The sequence below is a fragment of the Lonchura striata genome, chromosome 1 (genome assembly GCF_050655825.1).
Source record: "Lonchura striata isolate lonStrDom1 chromosome 1, ASM5065582v1, whole genome shotgun sequence".
Classification (NCBI taxonomy): domain Eukaryota; kingdom Metazoa; phylum Chordata; class Aves; order Passeriformes; family Estrildidae; genus Lonchura; species Lonchura striata.
The window spans coordinates 11,517,775-11,545,146 of NC_140703.1; the positions used below are offsets into that span (position 1 = coordinate 11,517,775).

At 37.8% G+C, this 27,372-nt stretch overlaps 1 protein-coding gene across 11 annotated transcripts in view; it reads right to left on the reverse strand.

The window, feature by feature from the left end:
• The window catches only part of ROBO1 (roundabout guidance receptor 1), a 684,183-nt gene that overhangs the window by 9,097 nt on the left and 647,714 nt on the right, over positions 1–27,372 (reverse strand). For 6 of the 11 annotated variants that reach the window (XM_085589936.1, XM_031505944.3, XM_077790951.2 and 3 more), the window contains 9 exons: positions 25,218–25,244; positions 22,495–22,537; positions 18,690–18,844; positions 15,100–15,435; positions 12,520–12,627; positions 9,710–9,854; positions 9,151–9,402; positions 4,980–5,389; positions 3,103–3,255 (listed from right to left, as the gene is read on the reverse strand). In XM_085589936.1, the coding sequence (XP_085446062.1) occupies positions 3,103–3,255; positions 4,980–5,389; positions 9,151–9,402; positions 9,710–9,854; positions 12,520–12,627; positions 15,100–15,435; positions 18,690–18,844; positions 22,495–22,537; positions 25,218–25,244 (1,629 nt within the window). The remainder of the gene's footprint in view (positions 1–3,102; positions 3,256–4,979; positions 5,390–9,150; positions 9,403–9,709; positions 9,855–12,519; positions 12,628–15,099; positions 15,436–18,689; positions 18,845–22,494; positions 22,538–25,217; positions 25,245–27,372) is intronic. The other 5 variants (XM_077790955.2, XM_085589958.1, XM_077790952.2 and 2 more) reach the window with 5 other exon arrangements.

Sequence of the window (27,372 nt, forward strand, 5' to 3'; positions counted from 1 at the left end):
GCTAAATAACTCAGTTACAGTCTCAGCCAGTTAGTTGCAAAACTGTTTAGTATTTTTGACTCACTCAGAGATTTAGAGAAGAATCAGGATTTAAAATCTCATGTGAAAGGCATAATTTCTATTGAGAGACCTACTGAATCAGAACAATGGCAAAGTTTTTTTATCCTTTTAATCTAAATGCTTACAATTCCAGGGTTTGTAACAACTGATAAATCAATACAAGACGGTTCAGAGAAGAGTCTGCCATATATACTTTTAGAAAAGACAAACATATTATTTTAAAGTTTGGTTTTCTAAATTAAATATGTAAGTAGGTCTGTCAAGGTTGAGAAGGAGGGTACATCTGCTAGTTGGTTCTTGTAATGCATTCTTAATAAACTGTCCTAAAAAGCTAGATGAAGAGCAATTAAAAATTCATACATTTTAATCCTTACCACCTACTGAGTAAAGATTTTTAGCAACAAATATAAAGAACATTTTAGTGCCTGGATAACTGTCAAAGAAAAAAATGAGCTGAAATCCCATCCCACATAAAGTGGCAACAGACTTGAACTAATGCTCACAGAAAATACAAAATTATTACTTGGACATTGCAGAGTATATCAGAGAGCACTCTTATTTAAAAATAGGTAGTAGGAGGCCTTTTATTGATACATTAGTAACAATGACATGTTCAGAAAGATAACCTCCTTCATAAAAAAGAGATTTAAAGATTTACATATATTGCTGTTGATAATACTGTTGGCATTTTCAATTGTTCATGAAAATCTTTAATTTATTTATATAACCTTCCTGTCAACTAATCATTTAAATTCTTCATTACACTTGTATTTCATAGAAGTATTAGCAAGTATTAATTCAGGCAATTTGGGGACAGTAAAAAATTCTTTATATGCAATCTTTCAAAATTCGATTTTAGAGAAAGTAATGAAAGAATATATTTTTTCTATTTTTAGTATTTATTGAATGCTTCTGATTTTTATTCCCCAATACTACAAACACATATATGTTCACTTGTTATGAGGAAAAAAAGCAACTCTGTATCAGGCACTCCTTTATAAATATTGGTCATCAAGCCAGTATAAAAACCTAAGTATATCTCAGAAAGGTAAGTTGTGCTTAAATGTTTCATACATGCATCTATATAACTTTTCTCCACCTAAGGAAAACAATTACTATATGTTACTTTATAGCTAATTCTAAAGGGTCAATGTATACTGAAGTGAATGGTTAGAATCTATGGAAAGGTTCCAAATATACTTATGCAAATAGACTAAGGGGAAAAAATAATAATTAAAAAAAAATCAAAACCTAACAAGTCCTTCAACCTTTGAACTGGATTTTATTAGATCTGCAGGAAATAAAGCCATAATTTGCTATTCCCTGAATGACCACACTGTATTGCACTATAAAAAGGTTAGTGGAAATTCTTACCTAATTAGAAAATATGCTGAAGTAAGCAGGTGCTACATAACACAAAACAAATATTGATCATGATTGTCAAATCTATATTACAATATTTAATGACAATGGCTCTATGATTTAACTTTGTATAACTACTTTCACAAAAAACCTGTCATCAAATACAGGCCCATCTCTTATTTATCCCCATGTTAGAAGCAAATGGCCACATAAAACACCCTTATTTATTTATTTCTGATGTCCTAGCTTAGCTATTGTGTTTGTATTGAGGCTTGATGCTTTGCCAATTATTCTGTTAAGAGCATTCTCTTCAAGAGGATAAAAGCTGTTAAAATATCAATAAAAAATCCTGTGAAACAGCATTACAAGAGTCTCGTAAACGTAATGTTTCTGGTACAGTTTTGGGATTTACACCTTGTGTTGTCCTTTCACAGAAGCAAACATGCACAAAAGCACTGTAATAACCTCTTGAAATCAGATAATATTCCAACAGCTCAGTTTCGCTGACAGAAGGGGCCTGGGCACAAGCCAAGAGGCCCAGGTGCACTGTGTCATGCCAGCATTTAACGCAGCCTAATATCAGATAGATGCTACTGAGAGAAAATACTCCGAATAAAGTACAGATAATAGCACGGACAACCACTCATTGCTAAATTACTTCTGCTCATCGTGCTTTGAGCTTTGTATTAAATTTTTTTGTCAAGTGGCAGGAATCACAGGGAGAAGTGGTTCAAAACTCCCTTCTTGTAACCCTGGATAAGGATCTATAATATTAGCCTTTCATATGATAATGGCAAATGATGCCCCTCTTTGAAAAATTTCAGGCTGGTAATGAAAGTCCTAATCAGATTGTTGTTGCAGAGAAGCAGGAGGTGGGGAGCTCTGCCCTTCTTTCCTTTTCCCTTCCCTCCCCTCCCCTTCCCCCACATCTCCCTCCTGTTAGCAAATTCAGCAAACTTGACAAGATGGGTTAAGTCTTGGGGAATTTATCTTACATGAATTTCCAACAAAGCCCATGGATTGTTTTATACAACTGGAAGGCAGTGCTTTAATAAAAGCTGCACCACCTGAGGCATTTTCATTAAAGGCTCTCTCTAGACAACATCACAATGTTTGCATTATCATCCTACACCCCCAAGAGAATACAAGCACTACCTTTTCAGCAGGAGTTGATATTGTGTGTGAAGGCACGAGAGAAGATGATTAGATTTCGCTTTCCCTCACAAAGTAACCGCTCCCAACAATGCAGTGGTCAGGATTACAATTCACTGAATTTGTGCTGCCCACCATTTGAACGGTGAATTGTTTTTTTTCAGGAAAAGACACATTCTGAAGGTTTTAATAGTCAGTCACGTGAATGAAGATTTTAATCCTAACCATGCATTATTCTCAATGACTGTACGATTTAAGCTATCTGGGCTCTTAACTAATGACGGTAATTAGCCGATTAGGACACTATAGAAAACAGGTGCAAGGCTCTGGAGTGGCAACATCAATGTACAGTATTAAGGATCTCTGGCATTTAAAATGATTAAACTGTTCAGTGTGTTTAGCAACAGGAAACACAAATCACTGAATTCTGAAACACAGCGTTATCTCTGTGGAAAAATTTCACGCGCATGCACTGAATGCATATTTAGAAAGGTTCACTGAGGCTTTCACCCGTTTCAGTGGACTCACCATCTGTGTAGACTTCTCTGCGCAGATGTCCTGGCTGGTGTTTTTGCTTTTTGGCAGGTCGGACCTTCTGTATTACAACAGCACTCATGTTGCTGTCGGTAGATACGGGGCTGGTGGGTCTGGGACAGTGTGATGCATGGAAATGTCTACGGCCTGCAAATGGTTATTGAACAATAGCAATTATTCTTCTTACCTAAAATAAGACCTTTCATACTTTCTCTTTTCACATCAGAACGCTCTAGCTGTAGAAAACCTAAAAATACACTGTTGGAACACCAGTAAAGCTCATCCAGTTTTAGAATGAGCTGTAACTAAATCGAAGCATTTGCTATCCTATCATTAGGCAGGCTGGCTTGGCTGCACAGAAATTATCCAGCTGCTTGGTAGCTGGTAGCTCCTGCCCCAGGAGCAAGAAATCCATCAGCAGGCATGCACAAACAGGATTCCCATCCAGCCAGTTTCTGGAAAGAGCACGTTTCCCTTTCAGGTTCCCCCTCCCCTAGCTTGGGCTGCACAGGGTCATCGCTGCCATAAGCAGAGCAAGTGACCAGAAGGACTTAGGTACAGAAGTCCCCTCTGCCACTTTGAGTGAATTTTCAGGAATGCATTGAGGCTGGATGACTGGCATTAATCACAGATTATTTGCAGGTAAGAAGTGTCATGTTTTTAGGACATGCAGTCAGACGCACATAATACCAATATATATATAAATCATTGCATAAAATGAACATAACTGTTGCAAAAATATTAGCAACAGGATGTAAAAGACCTTTTCTATATATGTAAGTCTCTACACATATTTATAGGAATTTATTTGTACAAAATGGATGAAATCCTGGCCCCATGGGTATGAATGGGAGTTTTGCCACCTACTTCAATTGGTCAGGATTTCATCCAGAATTACTAAATTACCTCCCCTCTCACTCTTCATGATGAACAGCTGTGTTGAAATGAAACAAAGGACTGTTAACTGAGAGAGGATCTCTGAAGTGGGAGGAAGGCTGAAAATCTGTGGAGTCAGGGTGGACACAGTTGTGAGAGAGTACCTCTTCTGCAGGTCTGGCAGTTTAATAGGATTGATTGTCAAAACATTCATGGAACTGCCTGAAACCTGCATCCTAGCCTGCTGTATTCTCAGTTTTTAGATGAAATGTAACAATATCCATTTGGCCTAGTAAGGTTACTGATAATCTGCATATATCCAGTGCTTGTAGTATCCAGTATCTTGCAAAAAATGAAATATCATGTTTCATATGTTCAATGGTGTTTCAGGAAAAACACAAACATTTGAATAAGGCCCTGCTGCATATGCATAATCTATAATTTAAAATGCAAACTTGTAACAGCTATCAAAATATGAAACCAACACAAAGGCAATTCATCCCAATAACACACCAGCAAAAGCCTGAACAAAATTCCTCAAAAAAAAAAAAACCCACCAAATCCAAATCCAGGGAAAATATGAATCTAAATGTTTAGTATTTATTTGGACATTTCAAGAGAGAAGGATTAAATCTTCTCTTGTGACTGGAGCTCTTCAGATTAACTGAAAACACTGTGAGCCTTACACTGGGAAAAGACAGACTTCTAGACTTCTAGCTAGAGTCCTTTTTTCTCACCCTCTCATTCAGTTTAGAGTGTAAATCCACCAGCAGGGTTGGTGTTTGTCTGTGATCAGTGAGACCAAAGAATTAGGAACTACTTATGAAAAACACTGTAGAGCAGCAATTTACTTTAACTATTTCACCAAAACTCCTTTTCTGCCTCTTCCAGACTTCTAAACATCCCAAGCACAGGAGTTCAGAAAGCGCCTGTGGACAGGTTTGTTCCACGGCGGCCACTTTTTTGGTCCTCCCGTGGAGCAGAGGACAACTCACCTCCTGCTGCCTCGTGCATTTGCCGTCTGGCCACTTTGAGGCCGGCGTACTCCGCGGCTGCCGCGACGGCCTGTGCAAAATCGGCGTCGGTGAAGAACGACCCGTCGGAGGAGCTGACGCTGGAGCGCCCGCTGGAGATGTTGTCTTCTTCAGAGGCCGAGCCCCAGCCATTGATCATGGACCCTGTCACGGAGCTCTCCAAATCCCCGACGCTGGAGGCAGGCGTCTGCTCCAGGCCACGCAGAAGGAGCCTCCTGTTCTGCATCTTGGCAACCTCCAGATCTGCCTCGTCCTCCTCCTCTTCCGGAGCGTCAGTATCCATGTCAGAGACCAAGGGGCCTGAGATGTATCCATAGGTATGTGGCGGGGAGATGGGCCTTGGAGGGGGTGGAGGACTCACAGGTTGACGTCTACATAAAAACACAAGGGTGAGAAGAATGGAAATCATGTAATGAAGTCAGAAGAAAGAGCAGATTGATGAAAATAGTTTTTTTATTTCCCAGCAAGCAAGGCCGGCCTTTTTAAATCAACGTAGTTTATATCTGAAATGATCAGGTTTGTTTTTTCAATTTATACTTTTGCTGTAAATCAGAACTGACAGCTATGTAGCTTGAAATCTATCACAAAGGAGTCTGATTTTTTAATACACTTCCTTTACTGCTGACTTTAATGATAAAGCTGTTACTTTTCCCTAAATAACACATGTAGAGCTAACCAAAGAGTTGGTTACAGCTCATGTGGCTATTAAAAAAAATTATTTGTGCACCCTTGAGAGTATAAGCAACAGAAATAACTGTAAACATATAGCTTGAAACTATCGACGCCAACAGATGCATCTATCCAAATAGACTGCTCCATTAACATTATCTTCCCTCACCCATCTTGGTGATTCAGAAAGATATGAAAAGAGAGACTGCAATTTCATTACTTTTTAAATTGATCTAGGTGATGAAACAAAAGAATTTTCCACCATACTGTCAGTTCTAAGCCTTAGGGGTACCAACATGCATATAGATGTATAGGTTAACTAATTTTAATCTTAATTTGTCAGTCATGGTATCTCCAGCTAAAGGAAACAAAGTATAAGATATCAGATCAATGTTCAAGATTAGTTAATACTTCACTCACAAGTACCAGGTATCAATATTGTCAACAGTTCTTCATGGGGCCACAGACACGCTCTTTAATTGCCATTTGTTAGGCAAGAAAACACACTTTCTGCAGTAATGGTTCTCCTATTCTCTGTTGGCTGTGCTCACCAGGAATTTCTACTGCAGTCTGCTTTGAAAAAAATTTCAAAGTAATTTTCCTTTGTCAACTTTGCCCTCTTATTATCTCATTGAGAAAAGGTGACTCTCATGGTTAAATCTACTCTTTTGTGTGGGTGTCATGCAATTTTGGTTTTGTTTTTTGTTTGTTTTTTTTTTAAATTTTAATAAATGGGAATACATATTGATTTTTGAAAGAAATGTAAGCAAGGAAAGACCTAATACTCTTATAGCAAGAGCAAATTGGATCCTCCCTGGACTATATCATTATTGTTTTTCACTTGCTGCATATTAAGTACTGAACAGAAGGATAAACAGGGTAAATATTCAATAACCATTTTATAACAGCACCCCCAAATCCCAGAAACTGTTGCTGCCTTTAATCTGTACCTGCTTTGACTAGAGACCTTGCCCAATATAGTCTTAGGATCTTAATTTAAAGCTCTTGTGACAAATGTCCTTGTGATGTATTTATCTATTCTAGGTATTAGAAGACAGGTAAATGGCTACAAAATATGTTAGGGTTCTTGAAAATGTAGTTTAACTGCCAACCTTTAGGGATAGGCTAATTGAGAACAGCTGGTTCATGGCCATACAAAATTAGCAATACTTTATCTCATGCAGGTTCTCACTTTCACAATGACATTGTCTCCTGTCTCAGCTCTGGGTTCAACATGATACCACCTGCTATCCCACTAAATCTTTAGTTTTTTTCTCTGCTTTTTGATTCTTCCAGACCACAGGTTTGTATTTCAGTTTTCTATAATTCCAGCAAGCTCACCAGACAGAGAAATATTACAGTACACCCTCACCATCAAATTCCTATTCCAGATGCCTGGTTCTGACTAGCAAACAAAATAATACCCAGCAGAACTATGAGTAAAGCTAATAAAAGGTGTGACAAACAGCATTTCAGGCATTATTTCCTCTACACATCATTTACCATTTCACTATACACTGTTTACAAAACACCCAAAATCAGTGCAGAAGGGCACCACTTGGAATGTATTCTTAGTTTGAAACAGGACCCCACCCTTCCAGAACGGGTTACAGCTGCTGAGCACAGGACACCCAATTTCTCAACAGCAGCCCTTGGTCATATCAACACCAGCAGATGGAACAGGTAGTCAGCCAAGCCTTACAAATCAAATAAATAGGATTATATGACTACTTTTAGACTGATGAGATGGATGCGGCAAAAAGAAAAGAAACAACGTTTGTAAAAGTAAGATGGAAAAGACAAAATTAGTCACTAACAAATTCTATGATTTTCAGCAAAGCTGGACTAAGCCATTGTAGGAAGGACAAAATAAATATACATTTTATTTTTTCAGTCCACAAAAAGAGTAAGTTGTATTCCCTGGGAGCTTAAACTGGAGCATCATTCCAGCTCCCTCTGCCACTACATTTTGATGGCATTGATGGTGACCAGCCAGGAGTCTTTGTGTTGAGCAAACTTTCTACTTTCTAGACAGCTGCTGGCTGGTTATGCATGTTTGTGCACATCTGCTTCTGTGTCTATTCCATTCTGTATGTCAGGACTCATGTCCTGATCTCCAGAAAATCACAGAGATTCTGGAAAGTCACTCATGTCTGTTGGTGACTTTACCTTTTCCCCTTTTCATTTGTGTCCACCTAGTTCTACCTGTCAAATAACCCAGAAAATTAGTGATTAAAATGAACACTTCTGTGGACCAGCCAACCAGGCCAGTGGAAATTACAGGAAATTAGCCATCCAATAATGAAAAGAGTGATTTTAAAGACTCAGTAAGATAAGGAAGAGGAAAGGAAAGAAGAGGAAAGGAGGAAAAGGTACACAGTACATGTGTTGCCATAAAGAGTAAAGGAAACAAACCAGGTCAAGTAGGGGGGAGTTAAAATAAAAGCCGATATAGACCCCTTTAAAAAAAGATGCATAACTACTGCCTAGTTTAAAAATGGGAACCATAAAAATGACCTATCTTTTAGAAAACATTCTGGAAAACACATATATAAATATCCAGTAACTTATGCTGAAAAATCAAAGCTCTACAGTCTACTTAGAAAAGTCATATAAATTTCATTGTAAGAAGTTTGCATTTTGCTAAAAATAGAAAATCTACATAGAATGCTACCAGTAAGTTTATATATTTATAGCAATAAACAATCTGTGCAAACCACTGGAGGAAAGAGATAATAAAAGCCCATCATTTGGGATGGAAAAGCTGTGCCTTCTTAACAAAAGCCAAGAGATGTAAGCATCGTACATAAAAGGGCTCATTCAGAATTCACTGTTTTATGGGAGAGAAGCTGTGAGAGTTTATATGCAAAACAGTTATAAAAGCAACTCAGAGAAAAAACAAGATATCCCTGTAGCAAATATCTGTCTTTATTAATGTTGGTCATTCCTTTAAATAAGGTTAGATGGAAATGTTAAGAAAATTTTGCAAGCAGTAATTTCCTGTATTAGGATTTATGAGAGGAGCAAAATCTATAGGTTATATAAATTATATATTTATATATATTCATACATACTGGTGACAAGTTAATTGCACAGTTACTGTGAAATAATGCATGCTATTTTATGGTAATAATGCAGTAAATCTATTGGAAACAATGGAACTGTAATTATATGGTAAGCTGTGCTAACGATACCACTTTAATAACCTGATGACTGTGAATTTAACTTATGTCAGCATCATACGTACCCTAAAGTGATATACTGCATTTCTTCCCATGGTACAATAATAAAGCAACTTAATTACTTATTTCCTAGGTTAAAATAGTTCTAGCATCCTGGATTAGAAGTTAAAAAGCAACAGAATAATGGGGAAATGGTTGGCCTCACTAAATTCAACAGGAATTTTCAGTGGGGCTCGGATGACTCTTGTCACATCTCTCTCGCTACATTTGCATTCACACACCTCCGGTCAGGTTGGTGTTGTGTGTGTCCCAGATCCTCCTGACAGTCCTGTAACATGGGCTGGAGTTCTTCCTGGGGAGAGGGGGTGAGAGTGGCAGTTGACTGATGGCTATAGGAGACAGCGGCTGGAGAGGAAGCTGCTCCTCGCACAGGTGGAGTAGGACCTCGCTCATCTTCTTCCTCTTCCTCTAGCTCATCCTGCTGCAGATACATCCTTGCAGGTGGCACAGGACAAGGAATTTCTTGGTCATAGCTAAAATTAATTTTTTAAGAAAATAAGTACTTAAATTTGTGCTGTGTAATTAGCATATCTGATACATGTATTAATAGCCCAGAAACAAACCATTGCTCTCTGTGCTCTTGAGAACAGCTCAGTATGGATGTGCTGAGTGGATGCACACCACTGTCACTAAGTGCTCTCCAAATTGCCACGCTACAGCTCAATGAGCAGCACCAGAACAGTGCTGGAGGAAGGTCTCACTGCCAGCTTGTAGGGCAAATCACACATCAATTAACTAGTGATTAAAGTGGGAGGTGCACAATGCCTTCCTCTTTCTTACCCTTCATCCACTGAAAGACTGTAATCTTCGCTGTTGCTGTGGGGAGGTGGATGTGCTGGAGGGGGTGGGAGAAGATCTGCCCAGTTCATGCCAGCTTGCTTGGGAGCCTTTGGGGTCCGAGCACCCTTCTTGTGCCCTTGACTCCCTGGGAATAAAAAGCAGCACATATTTGTAATGTTTTGAAGTCTCCCCTCAGCACTAGCTGTGAAAACCAAAACAACTTTAGTCCCTTCCCAGATGCTCTTGCATTCTTTGAGAATTTACTGTTTTGCTCATTTTGGAGCAAATTGTTATTCCTCCTTTTTACACTAGTTCGGTGATTGTAGCTTCTTTGTAGAATTGGTCTACATTTTAAGTGGTTGAATTTAACCAGGAACTTTACATAGTGTGGAAAACACACACGGGATACAAAACTTTAATTTTTTAAATAAACAGCCAAAATGTGATCAAACCATAAATGAATTTTACAAGCAATGTCATTAAGAGGGAGCTTCCTACTTCTGTTAATTACATTAAAGATTATCATCTAAAACAAATGAGTTGTAGACATATTTTCTGAAGTGCCTTTATCCTATTTAATTGCTAGAACCTAAAATACAATATGATACAGATATGATCTATTAAAGTTCTACTGTTGCATTAAGTCACTGAATATAGGTAATTTGTACTTGTCCACTGAAACATTTTAGGCACAATGAAATTACTACTTTTAGTCTAAATGGCAGGTGCAGTTGAAAATAATTGCTGGAAGAACTAAAATAACAGGAAAAAAAATAAAGACTGATGAAGTATTTCACAAATATTTTCAACTACTATTACTGGAAAATTACAGCTCATAATAAAGCAATGCAGCTTTAACAGTTCAAACAACTGTGAATAAGACCAATTATTCAGGTAGTTGCAAATTTTAAGTTTGGATGCAGCTAAGATGAGAACTGGCTCAACCATTGTTCCTTGGTATAGATATACATTTTAATCCTTCTTTGCTATTGTTACATCTTTATTATAGATAGACTCCTTTTATGTAGATAAAGTCACTGTGATTTTGAGTATGTTTTAGATTCCTTCACATTACTCTCTTAAACTGAGGCATGTTTTTATATTGTCACAGTAAAGCATTATATACATGATTAAATACACTGTAGTGAGATTTAGGAAGGTTTTTTTTCACTTCTGCTGTCTCAGATTTTCCACTCTTACTAAGAGTAGTTCTGGATATTATCACCCCATATTAGCTGCCAGATACACATGTTTGAGCTATGTTAAATTGTTTTTGTGGTATCTTATTATGTCAAGCAAGACACTATCCCAAGGTGCTGTATCCTAAGCACATATATACATGGTTCAACACAATTAATTTATTACTTTGGTCACCTTTCTTCATTCCTGCTGGAGTCCTTGGCATAGGACTATAAATTGTTAGAGTTATGAATAACCCTAATAGGTATCAGCATGGAGAACACCACCCTCTCATTTTTAATTTGCATGGTTCATACCCCTGAGATGTTTCATGCTGAATTTCAAGTCATAACATCATTGAACACAGGCTCAGCACCACATCCTGATCTTTTAGACCTGGGAATGAGCAAAAGGCTGCCTCCCAGAGCAACACCTGGGAGACAGCTGGGAGAATTGGGAGCTGTGCTTATCTCCTCCCAGCCACTGAGAATTCAGATCACCCAGAGGCACAGCAGGGCTCATCAACATATTTATGTCTCTGCTGTGTCTTGGTCAGAATTGGTCAAGACAAAGCAGTCTTGATTGGTTGGGATTAAGGCAACAGTACTATGAAACAAAACAGCAGAACAGAATGGGAAAAGTCTGCATCTTGATTAGTAGATGTAAAGTTCAGGACACTTGTGACTGTGGCCATAACTCACCCTGAAATTGGTTTGATATAAATAAACACAGCCTAACTACCGCACTTAAAGCCCCAAACCAAGCCTATGTGTAGTTTCTGGTTTAGCTCATATACCTCTACCAGAAATCAAACTTGGAAGTGAAAGGTTATACTACAATGATAAAACATAAATTTCTAATGAAAACATTTTCTGTGGTCCCTAAGTACAGAGTGCACAAAAAGGTGTTTTGTTTAAAGATTTTTACAAAGAAATTTTAGATTGTTTGTACAGGAGATGCCAATGAGAAACAAAATTTAATTATTTACCATCTAGATCTAAATGATGTACAAAGTAATTTTATTATAATTACAAAAACAATCACATATAGTGACTGAAACCTATAAAAATTTTATGTATGCCTGAATGCTCTTTTACTCAATGAAATGCATGGGTTTAATTTACAAAATGAAAAACTTCTTAAAGCAAAGTTCTGTTGGGTATCACTCATCTGCTGTATATCTTGAGCTGGTTCATGAATTGGGTAAGTAGACCCAAGAGATGAGAAAGAAAGTAACTAAAGTGCAAGGAAGGTAACACATAAATTAAAATACTTTTTTTTTTTTTTTTTTTTTGGTGGCAGTTAGAAATTGCTATGACTTGCCCATCTGGAAAACACAACATTACCCAGTACACCATCAGCATTAGGAAATTCAACTGCTTCTCGAGTTCATGACTTCCAGAATTTCAGAAAATCAGTTACTTAACTGACATTTAGATGACACTAAGCACTCCTGAGGATGCAACAGAAATGCAGGCACCTATTGGGACAGTTTTTGTGCTGTTAAACATTGACTGTCCATGGATTCCTCCCCATCACTCCTTCCATAAGCCCAGTAAATATTGCTAACCATGGGTACAGCATGCAGACACCACAAAGCCTAAGGCTTGGAAAGCACTGCAGGTACTCACCAGATGTACTACTGCCTCTGTCTGAGCTGTTGTAGGATCCACCTGTATTCTGGTCATATGACTGGTTGTAGGGAATAGTTGGAGCAATGTTGTCATTTACTCGGTAATCTGCAAGTTTAATGGTATGGTTAATGCTGTCCTTCAGGAACACATCTACTTTTATATACTTGTTTTATAACACAAAGTAAAATCTCCTTTAAGTAGTGAACTAGAAAAAAATTCATTTTGTGAAGGAAAAAATCATCCTGCAATCATGTTTTATTTTTATCTTGCCTCTTATTGTAGGCTTAGGGGAAATCATGGGAACTTAGTAGCTGCACAGCTAAAATGCAGTAAAATGGAATTCTGTGCACAGGGTTTTCAGCCTCTGCAAAGCCTCTCCAACCATCAAGGAATTTATCTATTTGGTTAGCTATCTATCACCTGTGTGAGCATTTTGCATGCAAATACTGTCACCTTGATTGATTTGCCATGGTCTCTGCCTAATTTATGCATGCAGGGCAACCAATGGACTGCAGTAACTACTTTTGGGATTTCAAAGGTGACACACCCACATAGGAGTCAGCTCTGTACAACAAGAGCTGAATCATCTGCTGAAGCAACAATGCTTCTCCAACTGAATTTGGCTTACAACAGAAGTCTTTGTTTCAGGTCTGCTGGCTCCAAGAATATTTTTATTTACACTGGATCATGCAGGTTCTAAAGGCAGGGTCTTTTTTACTAATAGCTGTTACCATAACTTTGCTCTCCAGTTTCAAAGCACATGGTATACAACACTTATTACTTTTAAACGTAGATCTAGCAACCAGATCTGTAAAACTTCATCAGAAGTAAAATATTCATCTGGCAGAACAATACCCTTGTGCTAAAAAGCAATTACAATTTACAGAGAACAGAAAGGAGGTAGGTTACTCTTCATACAGCAAATAAAACTGCGTCATAAATAGAACCACTGGACATAAAGTAGTGACGATGAAGCACAGCATGTAACTCATCAAAATAGTTACTTCCCATCACAAAAGCTATAGGTATGATCAGCAGCAAGATGGCTTTGACTTAGGAAATGAGAAAACCAAGATCAGAATATCGACTCATAAAATAGCAAATCAAAACAAAAATAAACAAAACTAAGAATTCAGTTCCCATCTGCTGCAGAAATGTTTGTGATAATGTAAGCATGGGAAAAAGAGCAAAATGATAAATTTCACACTAGAGCGTATTCTGTAATAGTTTCTCAGCCTAGTTGCATTCCACAGACCACGCTGAAGCCCTACATACCGCATATGTTTACACAGAGGATAAACAGTAAATCAGCACTCTGAAAGATGTATATATGACTGTCAGCAGACAATGCTTTAAGGGGGCCTTTCCACACTACAGTATGCTAGAGAATATGCAGCTGTAATATACACAATTTGAAAGATGTAGTATCTTCCAGCACATAAAACCCAAACATGTTTTAATTCCCAAAGAGGTACGTAATACACAGTTCATGAAAGAGAACAATTACAAAAAATACAGCTTTCACCCTCTAGTAAGGAGCCAAAACCCTTGAATTTTCTTATGGCATGTTTATGTCAAGGGAAGGTGTGACATTTTATATTGCCCTTTGAACTCCTCTGTGAGTACACGGGTCCAGTAGAGAAATCAATATTCCTGTAATGAAATGTCTCTTTTTACTGGATCACTTATCACTATGTGATCATTTGAGTTACAACAATCCATGCAAAAAGTTCCAAGTTAGAATGGGTCCAACTCCTAGAGATACTGTTTTGCAAATCAGGTTATTAAAAGAGGTTGCATGGTAGCCTGGAGGACTAGAAAGAAGAAATCACATACCTATTTCTTCCAGCTCCCACACAGATTAAAGAAACATGCCTTCAAGGCCTCAAAAGAACATTCTGATGTTTCCCGTTAGCACTGAAATCAATTTATTTTTAGCTTCTGGATCCACAGACTTCAGTCAGGGTAACACAGGAATTTAGTTTCCAAAATTGTGTGCGGTAGCGTTGCCTCTCAATATCAGAATTGAAGGCTTGCTAGGAACAAGTCTAAAATGAATTGGATCACTCCATTTGTGCCCCCAGTGTACAACACAATACAATTTTCCAGAGTTTGATATGCAAAATTTCATTCGTTTACATGAGCATGTAGATTTAATGAGTCTCCATCCACGACTGGGAAGAGTGGGTTGACCTATTTAAAATTTAAGGTAGAATATAATGTGACTACCATGCATCTGGCTTATGAATAAAATATCTGGCCTCTGTCCTAACCAATCCCTTAACTACTATTAAATTTAAATTAATCTCCTATCCATAGGAAATGCATTTTATTTAACTCTTTTCTAAAGATACAGCTTGTTATTTTTCACAATAAATTCAGTATCAGAAAGGTTATTGTGGTGCTAATCAACTTTCTGACACTGCAAATGGTGTATTTCTGAATCTAAAGAGGCAGAAGTCTAAAAGCACTGAAGAAGCCTGTAATTGCTGAACCTGAAAGCTTTAGACTCCCAGAACCATAAGGTCAAAACTCCTCTGATGCCTAAAGAGGAGAAACAAGCTAAAAGCTCTTCACCTTTGTTTAATTTGTTTTGCTCCATAATGTTGTACTGTATGGGTGGAACCTCTTGCTTTTGTTGAACAGAGGGTTTCCAGTGTTTCTCATTCGAGTCCCCGCTGCCATTGTTAACATTATTGCTGATATTGGACTGGATGAGCTGAGTGGTGGCATAAGGAGTGGGCTGCCCAGGCTGGCTGACAAATCTTCCATCCTTTAGATTTGGACTATTGAAGGTTTTCATCTCATTGATTTTGTTGCTGAGGTCCACGTCCCCATATACAGTTGACTCAGGCAACATCAGGTTTGTCTGCTTGTTGTCCAGCTGATTGTTGTAATTTGCTATACAATCGGCTAACCACAGAGGAGAGAAAAGAGAAAAGGTCATTCTGTTCGCTCACACCAGACTTTCCACGAAACCCCCTCTAACATTTCCTCACTGCACAACTACATGGCTTGAATCCATGTAGCAGACACACTGAGACAGAGATACTGCCATTAACTATATAATTTACAGAATATTATTTACCTTATACACCACTGCTCTAAAAGTAGGGTTCACTGTTCTGATTCACTGTAAATTCAGACCTGCTGAATTACATCTACAATGACTTACCTTGCTGGGCTTTTCCACAGTGGCCATATAAACATTCATGGTTTTAGACATTATTCTCATAGCAGTATATATATAAATATATATATATATATTTTCATATCACCTCAACAGTATCTAGACACTCTTGTATTTGTGGTAAGAAATAGACATAAAACAGGTTTTCATAAAATAGACTTAGAAATTATTACATATAAGAGAATTAAAGAAAAACAGTACAAGGCAAGAGGTAACTCAGTACCCAGTAGCAAGTCTTTATTTGATCATTGTTTGCTCGTACAATCTTATGTTTTAATTTGAAACAAAAAAGGCAGAAAAGCAATCTGGAATTTTTGCTGATTTTCAGTTGCTTTGGATATTGCAAAATATGTAATAGCACAGTAATACATTGTCCTGTATGCTAAAGATATATCGTATAGACAGCATGAATTCATTCTTCTGACATTTACTGCATCCTGAGACCACCACTTATTGCAGACAGTAAATTGATGTGTGCTGATGCTCTGGCCACTGCATGAAACAGTGTCCCTGCCTTGCCATGTTCTCTTGTCACTGCGTGACACGAAGCCCACATATTTTTTTCTCTCCACATCCAGTCCACTGGGAGAATACTGAATGAAGTAAAGTAGTCTGCAGGTCAGCAGTTAGAAGGCTTAGTGGAACTAGAATTCAATGATCCTTAAGCAAAAATTCTCATTTTCCAGTTGATTAATGCATCAGTAATTACATAACACTCACCAGGAATATATTTTTCCTCTTTTAAAAGAAGTGGTATTTATGCTAATGAATTTGATTCAAAACCCAAAGTCCATTACCTGTGTCCACAATGAATTTACTGGAGAGGATGGCAAGTGAAACTACATACAGAATTCAAGATTTTACCATTACTCTTAACGAAATAACTAGCAAATATACAGGATTTTCAATTCCAAAACCATTCCCTAACACATACATAATTTTAAAGATATATTACCCAAGAAAGGGGAATAAAATAATGCTTGTGTAAGAAAATCACCGATCCACATTTTCAGTAACTAAGGAACAGTATCAGAACATGCCACATAGAACTTATCACTGCACATTTCATGCCCCCCAGCCTGTGGGTTTTTTGAAGGCTTTACTGTTCAACATATTTTTCCTTCTTACGTGAGGTGTTTTTTACTGCCTCTGTTATTTATTGCTTCACAGTCTTCAACTTCTTGATTTCTAGAGTTTAAATGTTTTCATTTCTCTCACCTATTGCATACTGGTCTTTCCTCCTTTCCCAGTCTATTGTATTATACTGGGCAATAATATATACAGCATATTTTTCACTCCCAATACCTCAGGCTTTGCTACAATATCCTTGCAGAGTCATTTAGAACATCTGTTTCTACCTCCTTTCATTTGCAGCTACATCTGATTTGTGTGTGAGGCAATATAATCAATACAGTATATGCAGTAGGTACATTCTTTACATAGACACATTAGAATTCCTCATAACAAGTACTTAAAACTGGTTTACCTATATATAACAGAAGACTTATCTAGTTAGATTTTTTATGGCATCTACTTTTGGAAAAATCGGTTCCTGTTCTTAGACTTGGAAGACAGTGCTATATTGAAAAAAAAGCAATTAAATATTTGCATATTCACAACTACTGAGGGGATATCCATCACTGCTGCTTCAGAGCATAAACCAGCCCACGATGACAGAATTAAGAAAATTTGGCAGAATTTCCAGGAAAGAAGAGACCACTCTGAGCACATTGTCTGACCCGCAAGCTCCGAAGTTCTATTTGAAAGGATGAAACACTTTGTGACAAAACCAAGCTTAATATGAAAGCTAAAATGAGGGAGAATCCACTGCAGTTCAATGCAAGACATTATAATAGGTTGCAACCATAAAAAACATGCCTTCTCTTCCTTTTCTGAATTTGTTATTTACTAGAATTGCTATGTCTGTCCTTGCCACAGTGAACTATCCCTGAATCACAAACCTTTATATTCAGGTACTGGTGGATGTGTATCCTCAGCCAGACTGAGAGAAAAGTCTCTAGTGCCAAATTCTCTCACCTTGCTCTGAAGCAGCTGGCACTGGTCACTGTCAGACAGCATTACTGCAGATGAATTGCCATTACTGCCACTCATGAATTACCAGCCATTGGAGCTGGTTTCACATTAATTACAGGAGGTAATGCTGCTTGGCACTTATGTGACTTCACACACTCCCCCTCTGGATTGCTGGGACATAGCAAAAACCAGCAAAACTTGTAGTGGAAAAGCCTTATTCATTCCTCACCAGTAACATAAAGTTAAACCGAAGGGAACCTAAGGTCTGTTTAAAACAAAATGTGCAACAATTAGCACTCTCAGATAAACTTCCTCAAATGTCTTCCAAAGAACTCATGAGGTTTTCTTCCAGAGCTCTCTGAGTCCTGCTCAAGCTCCCAGGAACTACCACTTAACCTAATATTTTGTAATTTCTTTAAGTGTATGAAGTGAACTATTTTATTCATACACCCTAAACAGAACACCAGCTGTCCAGTTTTGTTCAGAATGGCACTCAAAGTGAACTTCTGAGTGTGCCAAAACAGACTGACTTTGTTGCAAGCACTGTTTTATTTCTTGCTTCCCATCACATCCAAACCAGAAGGAAGACCACATTAGCATAATTTTGGTCTTTCTCTTTCTCCATCCAAGCAACAAGGAGGTACAAAACAACCCAAAAAATTACCTTATCTGCTCTATTCAGAATCCAAAATGTATTAGTTCAGTGCGAGTTTTGGCAGCATTTAACTTTGCAGGGGCTCCTTAAGCCTTCTACAAGTATCCAAAGAGGACCAAGAAAGGATCCAAAAAAGGACCAAAAGCACTATCATGACATAGAGGAGACACTATATTAAGCCTAGAAGCATTGGAAATGAAAATCCAAAGAAACCTGTACACTCTCTCAGGTATTAGAAGCACGTACTCTGTAAAGAAGATTCCTTAGCAAGGTAGAAACATATCTAACCTGGTCGACTGTACGTTGTGAGGTTGCTATCACTGTTGCCATTGCCAGAGGTGCAGCAGTTGATGGAGCAGTCATTGTGATTGTTCCCTGTGTTGGGCCAAGTATCTGCTAACCATGGCTGAGTGGCTGGTTCACTGATGTTTAGGAGTCCAGGCCTTTAAAAACAAAGCTTGGTCATTTCGAAAGTTAAACAAAAGCATTTTCACATTGCAGTGACATTCTTCCCAAATGGTGAGATATTACAAAATAATACCTTGTACCAAAAGGCTTGAGTACTGAAAAACTCAGCTTGATTCAATCATTTAGCATTTTCAAGTCTCTTGTCTAACCTGTTCCTTGCTAAATCGTTCAGGAGTGAGTAGTCAAGGGAAGCATCACTTCATTTTCCTGGACTACACTATTATGTTGGTGTGCAACATTTATCTGTCACTTTGGTTTTCATTTTTAATTTTTTTTTTCTCTTAGGAGGTTGCACTTTTATTTTTCTGCCCTTTCACCCTTTCTTAAAGAGAGCAAGGTAAAAAACAGGAGATTAGCAAATCAAATAAACAAAAAATTCACACATGGAAGCAGAATGGAAATGCATAAGTAAGAACTAAATTTAAACATGAATATTCCCAAATTCTTGGTTATTTATGGAACAAGTTGTCCTCACCATCAGATAGTACTACTGTGGTGCATCAAAAGGAACAGCAGATAACAGATGTGGCTTGGAAGCATTTGGATCTCAGTAACCATGCTGAGTGGGGGACACACACTTGGTTATGAGAAAGCCATTCAGCTCCTAAGAGAGTCTGAGGTATTTGGGAATACTGACCATCTGAAAAACATCCAGATATGAATGCTGCATGCTAGCTGCATTTGGAACAAAGTGTATTCCTGTCATCAGCATTCCTACTTTTCCAAGTTGCTGAATTTTTGTGGTGAGTGTGAAAGTCTTTCTAATGAATGTTCTGTAGAATCTTTGGTGGCTCTTGAGTTTTCATGCTAACAATGCAGTAGGGCATATTACAGTCCCACACAATTTAAAATTGCCTTTGATAACTAAGGTGCTTTAAAAAAAAAAGATAATATAGCTACTGTCACATACACAAATATGAACACAGTCCCCTTCTCTTGGGATTTAACAGGCAACTAGCATTTGAAATAGTGCAAAACTATTTTCCATAATATTAGATGTGATGATCTTCAAAAATAAAATATGCTAATCCTCTTAAACTGCAAGTTGAAAATACAAGCTGCATGCAGTTATTTGTCGGGGATAGAGTCTGTCAGTGCTGCAGGCTTAAGTCATGGACTTAGAATGACATTTAAAAGATCTATACATATATGTGTGTATATATATATATATTTCTGTACTGCATATGTCATCTGACAATTTAACATAGGAGGTGATGAGGCTTGACTTGCTGTCAGGCTTACAAACCAGCCAATATGCATCCAGTAAGGAAATATTTTTTAAAACAAATCTGAAATAAATATGCAGCTGTGTAGGCTTGTGAGCAGGCCAGATTATTTGAAATTCCCTGCTTTTTTCCCTACACTCTGCTCTTACAATGAACCTACACCTCAAGGCATTTAGAAGAGACAAAACATCTCAGAATGTTTCAGCACTTTAAAGATCTGTGTACTGGTTTGTTGCACAGAGAATTAAAGAGCCTTTGTCTCTAAAATTTTCTTTGCATTCACACCTGCTGTCATGTAAGAAATGTGGTGTGATGTATATAATCAGATGAGATTTCTACTAATTGGAGACATTTAGGTGGAACTGCAGACAAGAGATGCTTGCATTACAGATCCATAACCTAGTGATGATTTGAGATCATAATTTCCAAAGATCTCTCACCTTGGCAGCAAATTTCTTGACTCCCTGAATTACTGGGTTTGAGGCAGGGGTGGACAGAGCCAAGTGGCTGTGTGGGTGCTGGCTGGAGTCAACCCAGCACAATTATCATTACTCAAATCCTGTCTAGAGAAGGGATTGCCACAGAAATGGGTATTTTTTCAGCATCACACAAGTAGGGATTATGTTGAAATATATCACTGTGACATTTTGAAATCTGAAAAATGCTTTAACATGCTCACATAACTGCACTTGGCAAAAATGCTAAACCTTTCCAAAACACTTCAAATATAAAGTAAGAAGTTAAAACTTTAGGTTTGGATATCAGAAGACTGTTTCATATGCAAAAGTAACTTCTTTGTTTTGGATTTTTGGGGTTTTTTATGTTTTTTTTTTTTTTCTTGGTGTTTTTTTTTTTTTTTTTACATTGCAGAACTATGTTTCATGTTCTACAAAATAAGTTACATCACACATGCTGTCAATGCTATATATGCAAATGAACAAAACCAGCACAGATGTTTGCACCTTGAATCAATTACATTCTTAGATTCTGGCACTGCTGCTGAACATTAGGACAGTAAAATTGAAGTTGATTCTCTAGAAGTACCAAAGCTACTGTGCAAGTAATGTAGACACTGGTGGGTTCATTTCTGTTCTCTATGTGAGAGTGCTTCATCTAGCATGTGCTAAGGGAAGAGTGAGAAAGCAGTGGCACAAAGAACACAAAGGATGTTAGCTGAGTATCTTTTTGAACAACTCTCAGGAAAAGAGAGGGTTCATCCCTCTTCTCTCCTATTTTCTCACTCTCCTGTTGTAAGGGCAGCAACCTGGTGATTTACAGATTTTTCCATTCAAAAATCACATGGTAACTGTTCTAGAGGCTTCCCTCCAAGCTCCCGTGGCATGGGAGCACAGCAGCACACAGTGCTGGGCAGAGATATCTGCAATTCCTCATAACATGCCAGGTCCAGCTGCAGCAGGAGCTGAATAGCCTCACCTCTGCACAGCACTCAGGTAGACTGGGAATGCTTTATTCTATGCCTAATCTTCACAATTACCAAATTTTTGCATGGTCTTGCAAATTAGGAATCACAAGACACCACTTATGAACAGGAATTCTTACAGGGCTTTGTTGCCCAGCTGGTCTCTGAGATTTTGGCATTATTTCAGTATCATGCCAAATCTTTGAATGTGGCCTAGTAAAAAAATGGTGTGCTACTAAAGCACCACTGCTCCGACCTGCCTTTTTGCTAAAACCATTATTTTTCCTCCTGCAGAAAACTTCACCCCTACAGAGGAAATGCAAATTACTGCTTTCTCCATGGCCATTCATTACATAATAACGTAAACCCAGTGAACATGCCTTAGTTAAATCCTCAATCTGGAATGTACCTGGTTCTCAGAGTGGGTGGCTGTAAATTTACAACCTGCTTCCCTCTCTCTTCCCTCTCCCCATCTATTTTAAGCAATGCTTTAACTGTTCTGCATTCACAGAATGATTTTTTCTTGAAATGTCACCTTATAGGCCATTTATGTCTTCAACAATTTTTAACAATAAACATTTTCTTTCTTTGTAGTATTTGTGAAACAGCTATATTTCTTGATCTTCATAAAGGCCACCACTTAATTACTTTTATTCCCTTAATCAGGTGGTAAGCCAGGTCTTTATTTTGAAGTTAAAGCACTCCCTCTGCTGCTCATTTTTTGAGATGCAGTTTTTACAGGTTAACAAAACTGAAAATATTTCAAATAATGTTTTGGAAGTCAACTTAAAAATTCAAACCATATACCCTTCTCCTAGACATAAAATATATGGCCAAAATGTATACATTAATATAATGAACTAAAACTTATCTATGCAAGTGATTATTCTGCCATCACTTACAAGGATAATTGAACTCCTGGAATCCTTAAATTCATTTGCACACAATTTATACCTATAAGAATAAAGCACATAATTACCTGCCTCCACTGCTTACGGCCTCTCCTCCTCTCTGATATGTTACTGAAATAGTTAAAGATAAAAAGAAGGAAAAAAATTTAAAAGTCATACAAGAGTCCTTCAATAACAGCATTTACTTTGCCTTTGTTTCATTTTAGCTAAGACGATAATTGTGCATTGTTTATACATTAATTCTAAGTCTCATTCTGCAAGCTACTGCTTCAAATCCAAGTTCAGACTTAATACTTGTGTTGCTTGATAACTGCTAGTCCTAGCCCCAACAGGACTTTATATTTCACTTCTGTTCTGAACACACACACACACACATGTATCACTTAAGAAAGCAGGAAGCCATACATCAGGTTGAACTTATTCTTAACATAACTCTGCTGACTTCAGTGGACTTATTCTGTGGAAGGATTTAGGTCATATATTTATTTCATGAATGGCTGGATGTTAAAGCTTTGCTCTACCTTATTATTTTGGCAAGATTAAAGAGGTATCATGATTCTGTAACAGACCTTATTTCCAATGTAAATAATGGCTCATTACAGCTGAAGCTACTGCAAAAACAAATGCTCTTTCTAAGTGTTACTGCAGCACACTCAGGGAACTAGCACACTCTAGAAGTCCATAAAAGCTCCATATTTTTTAATATTTTACAACTGGATTTATAAATTATACTGAATAATCTAAAAATTCAAATACATAAATCTTGGTTAAAAAAACAGTCTGGCAGAAATAACACTTTCTAAATTAAAAGGAACAGTTTTTCTAGCATTTCAAAAGTATTCTTCATGAACAAAGTGGATGTCCACATGCATTTGTTTGTTGGTGTGGATTGCATATCCTTCACATGAAACAGTATGTTTGGGAAGTTAGTTTTTATGATGCAAATATCCAAGAAGAAACAGTGCTATAAATTTTGCAGGTTTACATTGGGTTTGGCAAAGGGTTAAGGAGACTGCCTCCCTGCAGATGCTGATGGATTCTATACTTTCCAGCTAGGAATGTGCTGAAAACAAGCAGTCAAATTCTGCTCTTTAGAAGAACTCCAAACTGGGAGTCTGCAAGAGAGAGATAAATGCTGGCAGTGATTACAATAACAGGATTAAAATGTAGGATGCATTCCTACAGGTAAGTCTTTTACTGTAGGTAATGCTACAGAGGGGAGCCAGCTTCCATTTAAAGTCAAAGCATGACTGAGATTCTGGATTGAAAAACAAGGATTTTTTCTTTTAAGTGTTTTACATGTTTTATGCTTTTCCCAGTTTCTTCTTTAAAAATCTCAAGGCTATTTATTTTCCAGCTCTGACACATCTTAAGAAACCCTGATATTTTCTTTTAATGTTAAGAACCCATTGGAGAGAATAGATGTTAGCTTCCAACCTCTGCAGAATTTCAGGGGCGTGCTACAACGGCTATTACAACAGAAGCCCTCTGTTTAGCCAATTAAAGTAACAGCAAAATAATAAAGAGTTTGAATTATTCTCCAGTGAGGCACTCAAAGCCTACAGAAACATTGAGGGGCACTCTGGCTCATGCTGAACAGGAAGCAGAAGGTAACAGGCTGAATTCTGAGAGCAGGCACCCTCCAGTTTGATTAAGAGCACATGGCTCAGACCAACCCAGCACAGCCGGGTCTGGGGGATGAGTGCAGGCGCAGGGCTTGGCTTCCCCTGTGCTCCAGCCTGGAGGATGCAACTCAGCTGCTGCACAGGGGCCACATTAGCACAGTGCTGATTAGCACAGTGCTGATTAGGAGCTAACATTGCTTGGGAAACTGTGCAGAGCTGGGGTGGGTGGGTTTTATCCTGCCTGGATACACACGCCCTGCAAGTCCCACAGGTCTCTTGTGAAAATGGAGGATTTCAAACAAAGGAGGAAGAAACAACCTGTCTGCTCACTCAGGCTGTAGCTAAAAGGAAAGAAGAATACTGATGGGTACAGAATGTGTTGGGTTTTATCTGCTATCCTTCATCTGAGGATGAGCTGCTCAGCTGCCAGACTGTAGGACCTGCTGAAGGTTTACAGGATGGAAAGCTTCTCATGGGCTTTGGTGGGCCATGGTTCAACTTATGTCATATTTTGCATATTTCTAAACAAAACTAAACAGAAGGTAATTTTAAACTCACACTGAATATGAAATGCACCTCTTTTTAAGCTGAACAGGACAATTATTTTAAAACTTCATAGCAAAATACCATTTAAGACAGCAAGTAAAGAAACCTAATTGCTGTAACACTGTTTTTCTGTATCTTCCAAAGCAGACAACTCTGAGGTCACTGGATTAATGCAGATTCAGAGGAAAGAAAAGGAACAAATATTTCACCAGCTATAATCTCACTGAATCTCTTTCAAGTCAGCATCTGGGCTCTGTTATGTCATTTGTCCTCCACCAGAAGCACCTTTTGCATCTCTACATGTGGGAGGCCACACTACTCCCTTGGAATATGCAGGAGGAGAGCCCAAGTTTTACAAACTGACAGGATCATGCTACAAAATGGCATGCTGGCATGGAATGGTGTGCTTTGAAATGGTACACACAAATAGAAAATATTGTCAGCCACAAAGCAAATGCACACTACTCGGAGAACAAATAATGATACCTGTCATTAATGACATTGTTTTAAGAAACCCCTTCAACAAACAGCTGGGCTGGTTGGTTATGTCAGAGAAAGAGAAATAGTACCACAAACACATGCTTAAGTAACAAAGAAGGGGGAAAAGTGCAAATATATACCTGTTGGTGTGAAGGTAAAAGACGGGACTGAAAAATCAAAACAAAATACAAACTGGTTATTAAGCTGAAGAGAGAAAGGGAAACATACCACATTAGTATAAATCTAGCAGACAGCTGAACATAAACCAAATATACACAACTAACCCAGTGGGTCAATCACATTGATATAAAAATAAAACTGAAATTGCAATTCAGAAAGAAGATTGTCTCTGCAGGTATTATTCTGGGGAAAAAAAGGCAAAAAAAGCAAAATGCTTGGTATTCTACTGTGCTCCTGAGGGGATGAGACTGTGGTTTAGCCTTTCAAATCCTTCTCAGCTTGGTATTTTAAGTTTTTTTTTCTGAAAATCCTAGCACAAACAAAACCCCCACACTATTAATCATTCTAGAATGCAGAATGACAAATTCCTTAACAAAGCCTTATCAAGGTCCTATTGAATCTTATCTGCAGTTCACTAAGTAAATGCTCATTACACTGAACTAATAGGCATGCTTAAGTATTCAGTAAGGAAATAATAATCATAGAAAGGAACAAAGAGAACTGCTGTTTTACTGCCTCTGAATCAAGAATGGCACCAACTCTCACTGCAATGAAGACACTAAAATCTACGGCAGCAATTAATTTTTGTTTCCAGAGATGAGACTGTTATACAGAGTAATTATCTTTTTTAAATAACCACCAAAATAGAAGAACCTCCCTAGATGTAACACCTTTCTACCTTCCAACCCTTGGCTTTAAGAGGAAAAGGTTAACAACAGAACAATGACACTGCTTGACAATCTTCTCTCTCACAGCTACTATAAATCCTCTTTGGATCAATAGGGACTCTAATCCAAATACAGAGCACCAGCATCTGCTCTTCCTATTAGCACATGCTCCCCCTCCTGTTGACAAGACAGTATCGTTTTCCTCTCACTGATGGCAGAACAAGGCTAACATTGCCCTTTCTGATCTAATGACAGTGAAAGGTAACAGAAACAATCAAATATTCACTAAAAACAGCTTGGAGACAGAAGATGATCAGCAAAGCCAGAACAGAAATAAAAGGTTCTGGCTAAGAGAGCAACTTCTTAATCTTATTTTTTTAAGAACTCTCAAGTTTGTGGGGAGTGCAGTGTGTCTTGTTTTTGTAATTTATGCTGTAGGTTTAACCCCTTTTTACCAAGACAATTTATTTCCAGGGATATAACACTAAGGAGAAAAAAAAAAAAAAAAAAAAAAAGGAGTATTTGGACATTTTACGATCCCTTTGTAGCAAAGTATTTTTCCATAGTATTTTATTTGAGCTAGGCCTTTTCACATAGTTAGGTTAATTTAGTTACATTCAAAATATAGAACCATAGTAATAAGCTTTCATTAAAATAGAACAGGCATTTAAACCTGAGCTTGATTCCAAAGAGAATCAAGAACCTCAAAATATATTGCAATCACAGGGACATGAAAAATATCTTAAGCTACTGTCTCATTACTTTTCAGTGAGCTAAGTAATAAACCTAGTTTTGTTTCTTAAGGAACTGAGGAGGTTCAACTGAAAGAAATCCTATTGCTACCACATGAAAGAATGACTTAATTCTTAGAGTTTCTATTAATAAACTCTTCTGAGAGTGTAAGACTGCTAGTACAGTATGTATGTGTGGGAGTAGTGAAGTATTTTAACAGATGACAGGCCTGAAGCTAAATATAAAAATAAATAAATGCAAGACTGAAGAAAGTTTGGGCTTGCAGTGATGACTTGATGAACTGCAGAGTGGCAAACTACTTTGCAATTCTTATTTCACTAAAGATAGGTTTTGTCTTTGAAGAATACTTGATACCAGAGATACATACCCTACTTTTCTGTACACTTTCATTTAAACTCCCCCCAAATTACACAAAAGATATTTTTACAGATATTGAAAAACACAGCTGTTTTGAACAATAGCTGATGTCACTGAAGTAACCATTTTTAAGGACAAATTGTATGCCTTTTGCTTAATCATAGGTACTGGTGAAAGCACAGTGATGTTAGTGTGATAGAGCTGTAGAAAGGCAGTGTGGCAGCATGCTATTAGTAAAACAAAACAGCGCAGGCCAGTGCAGCACTACGTGGGGGCTGTCCTGCCCTAAATCCCAGCAGAACACAATCAAGGGTGCAATTGCTTCCCAATTCCCTTG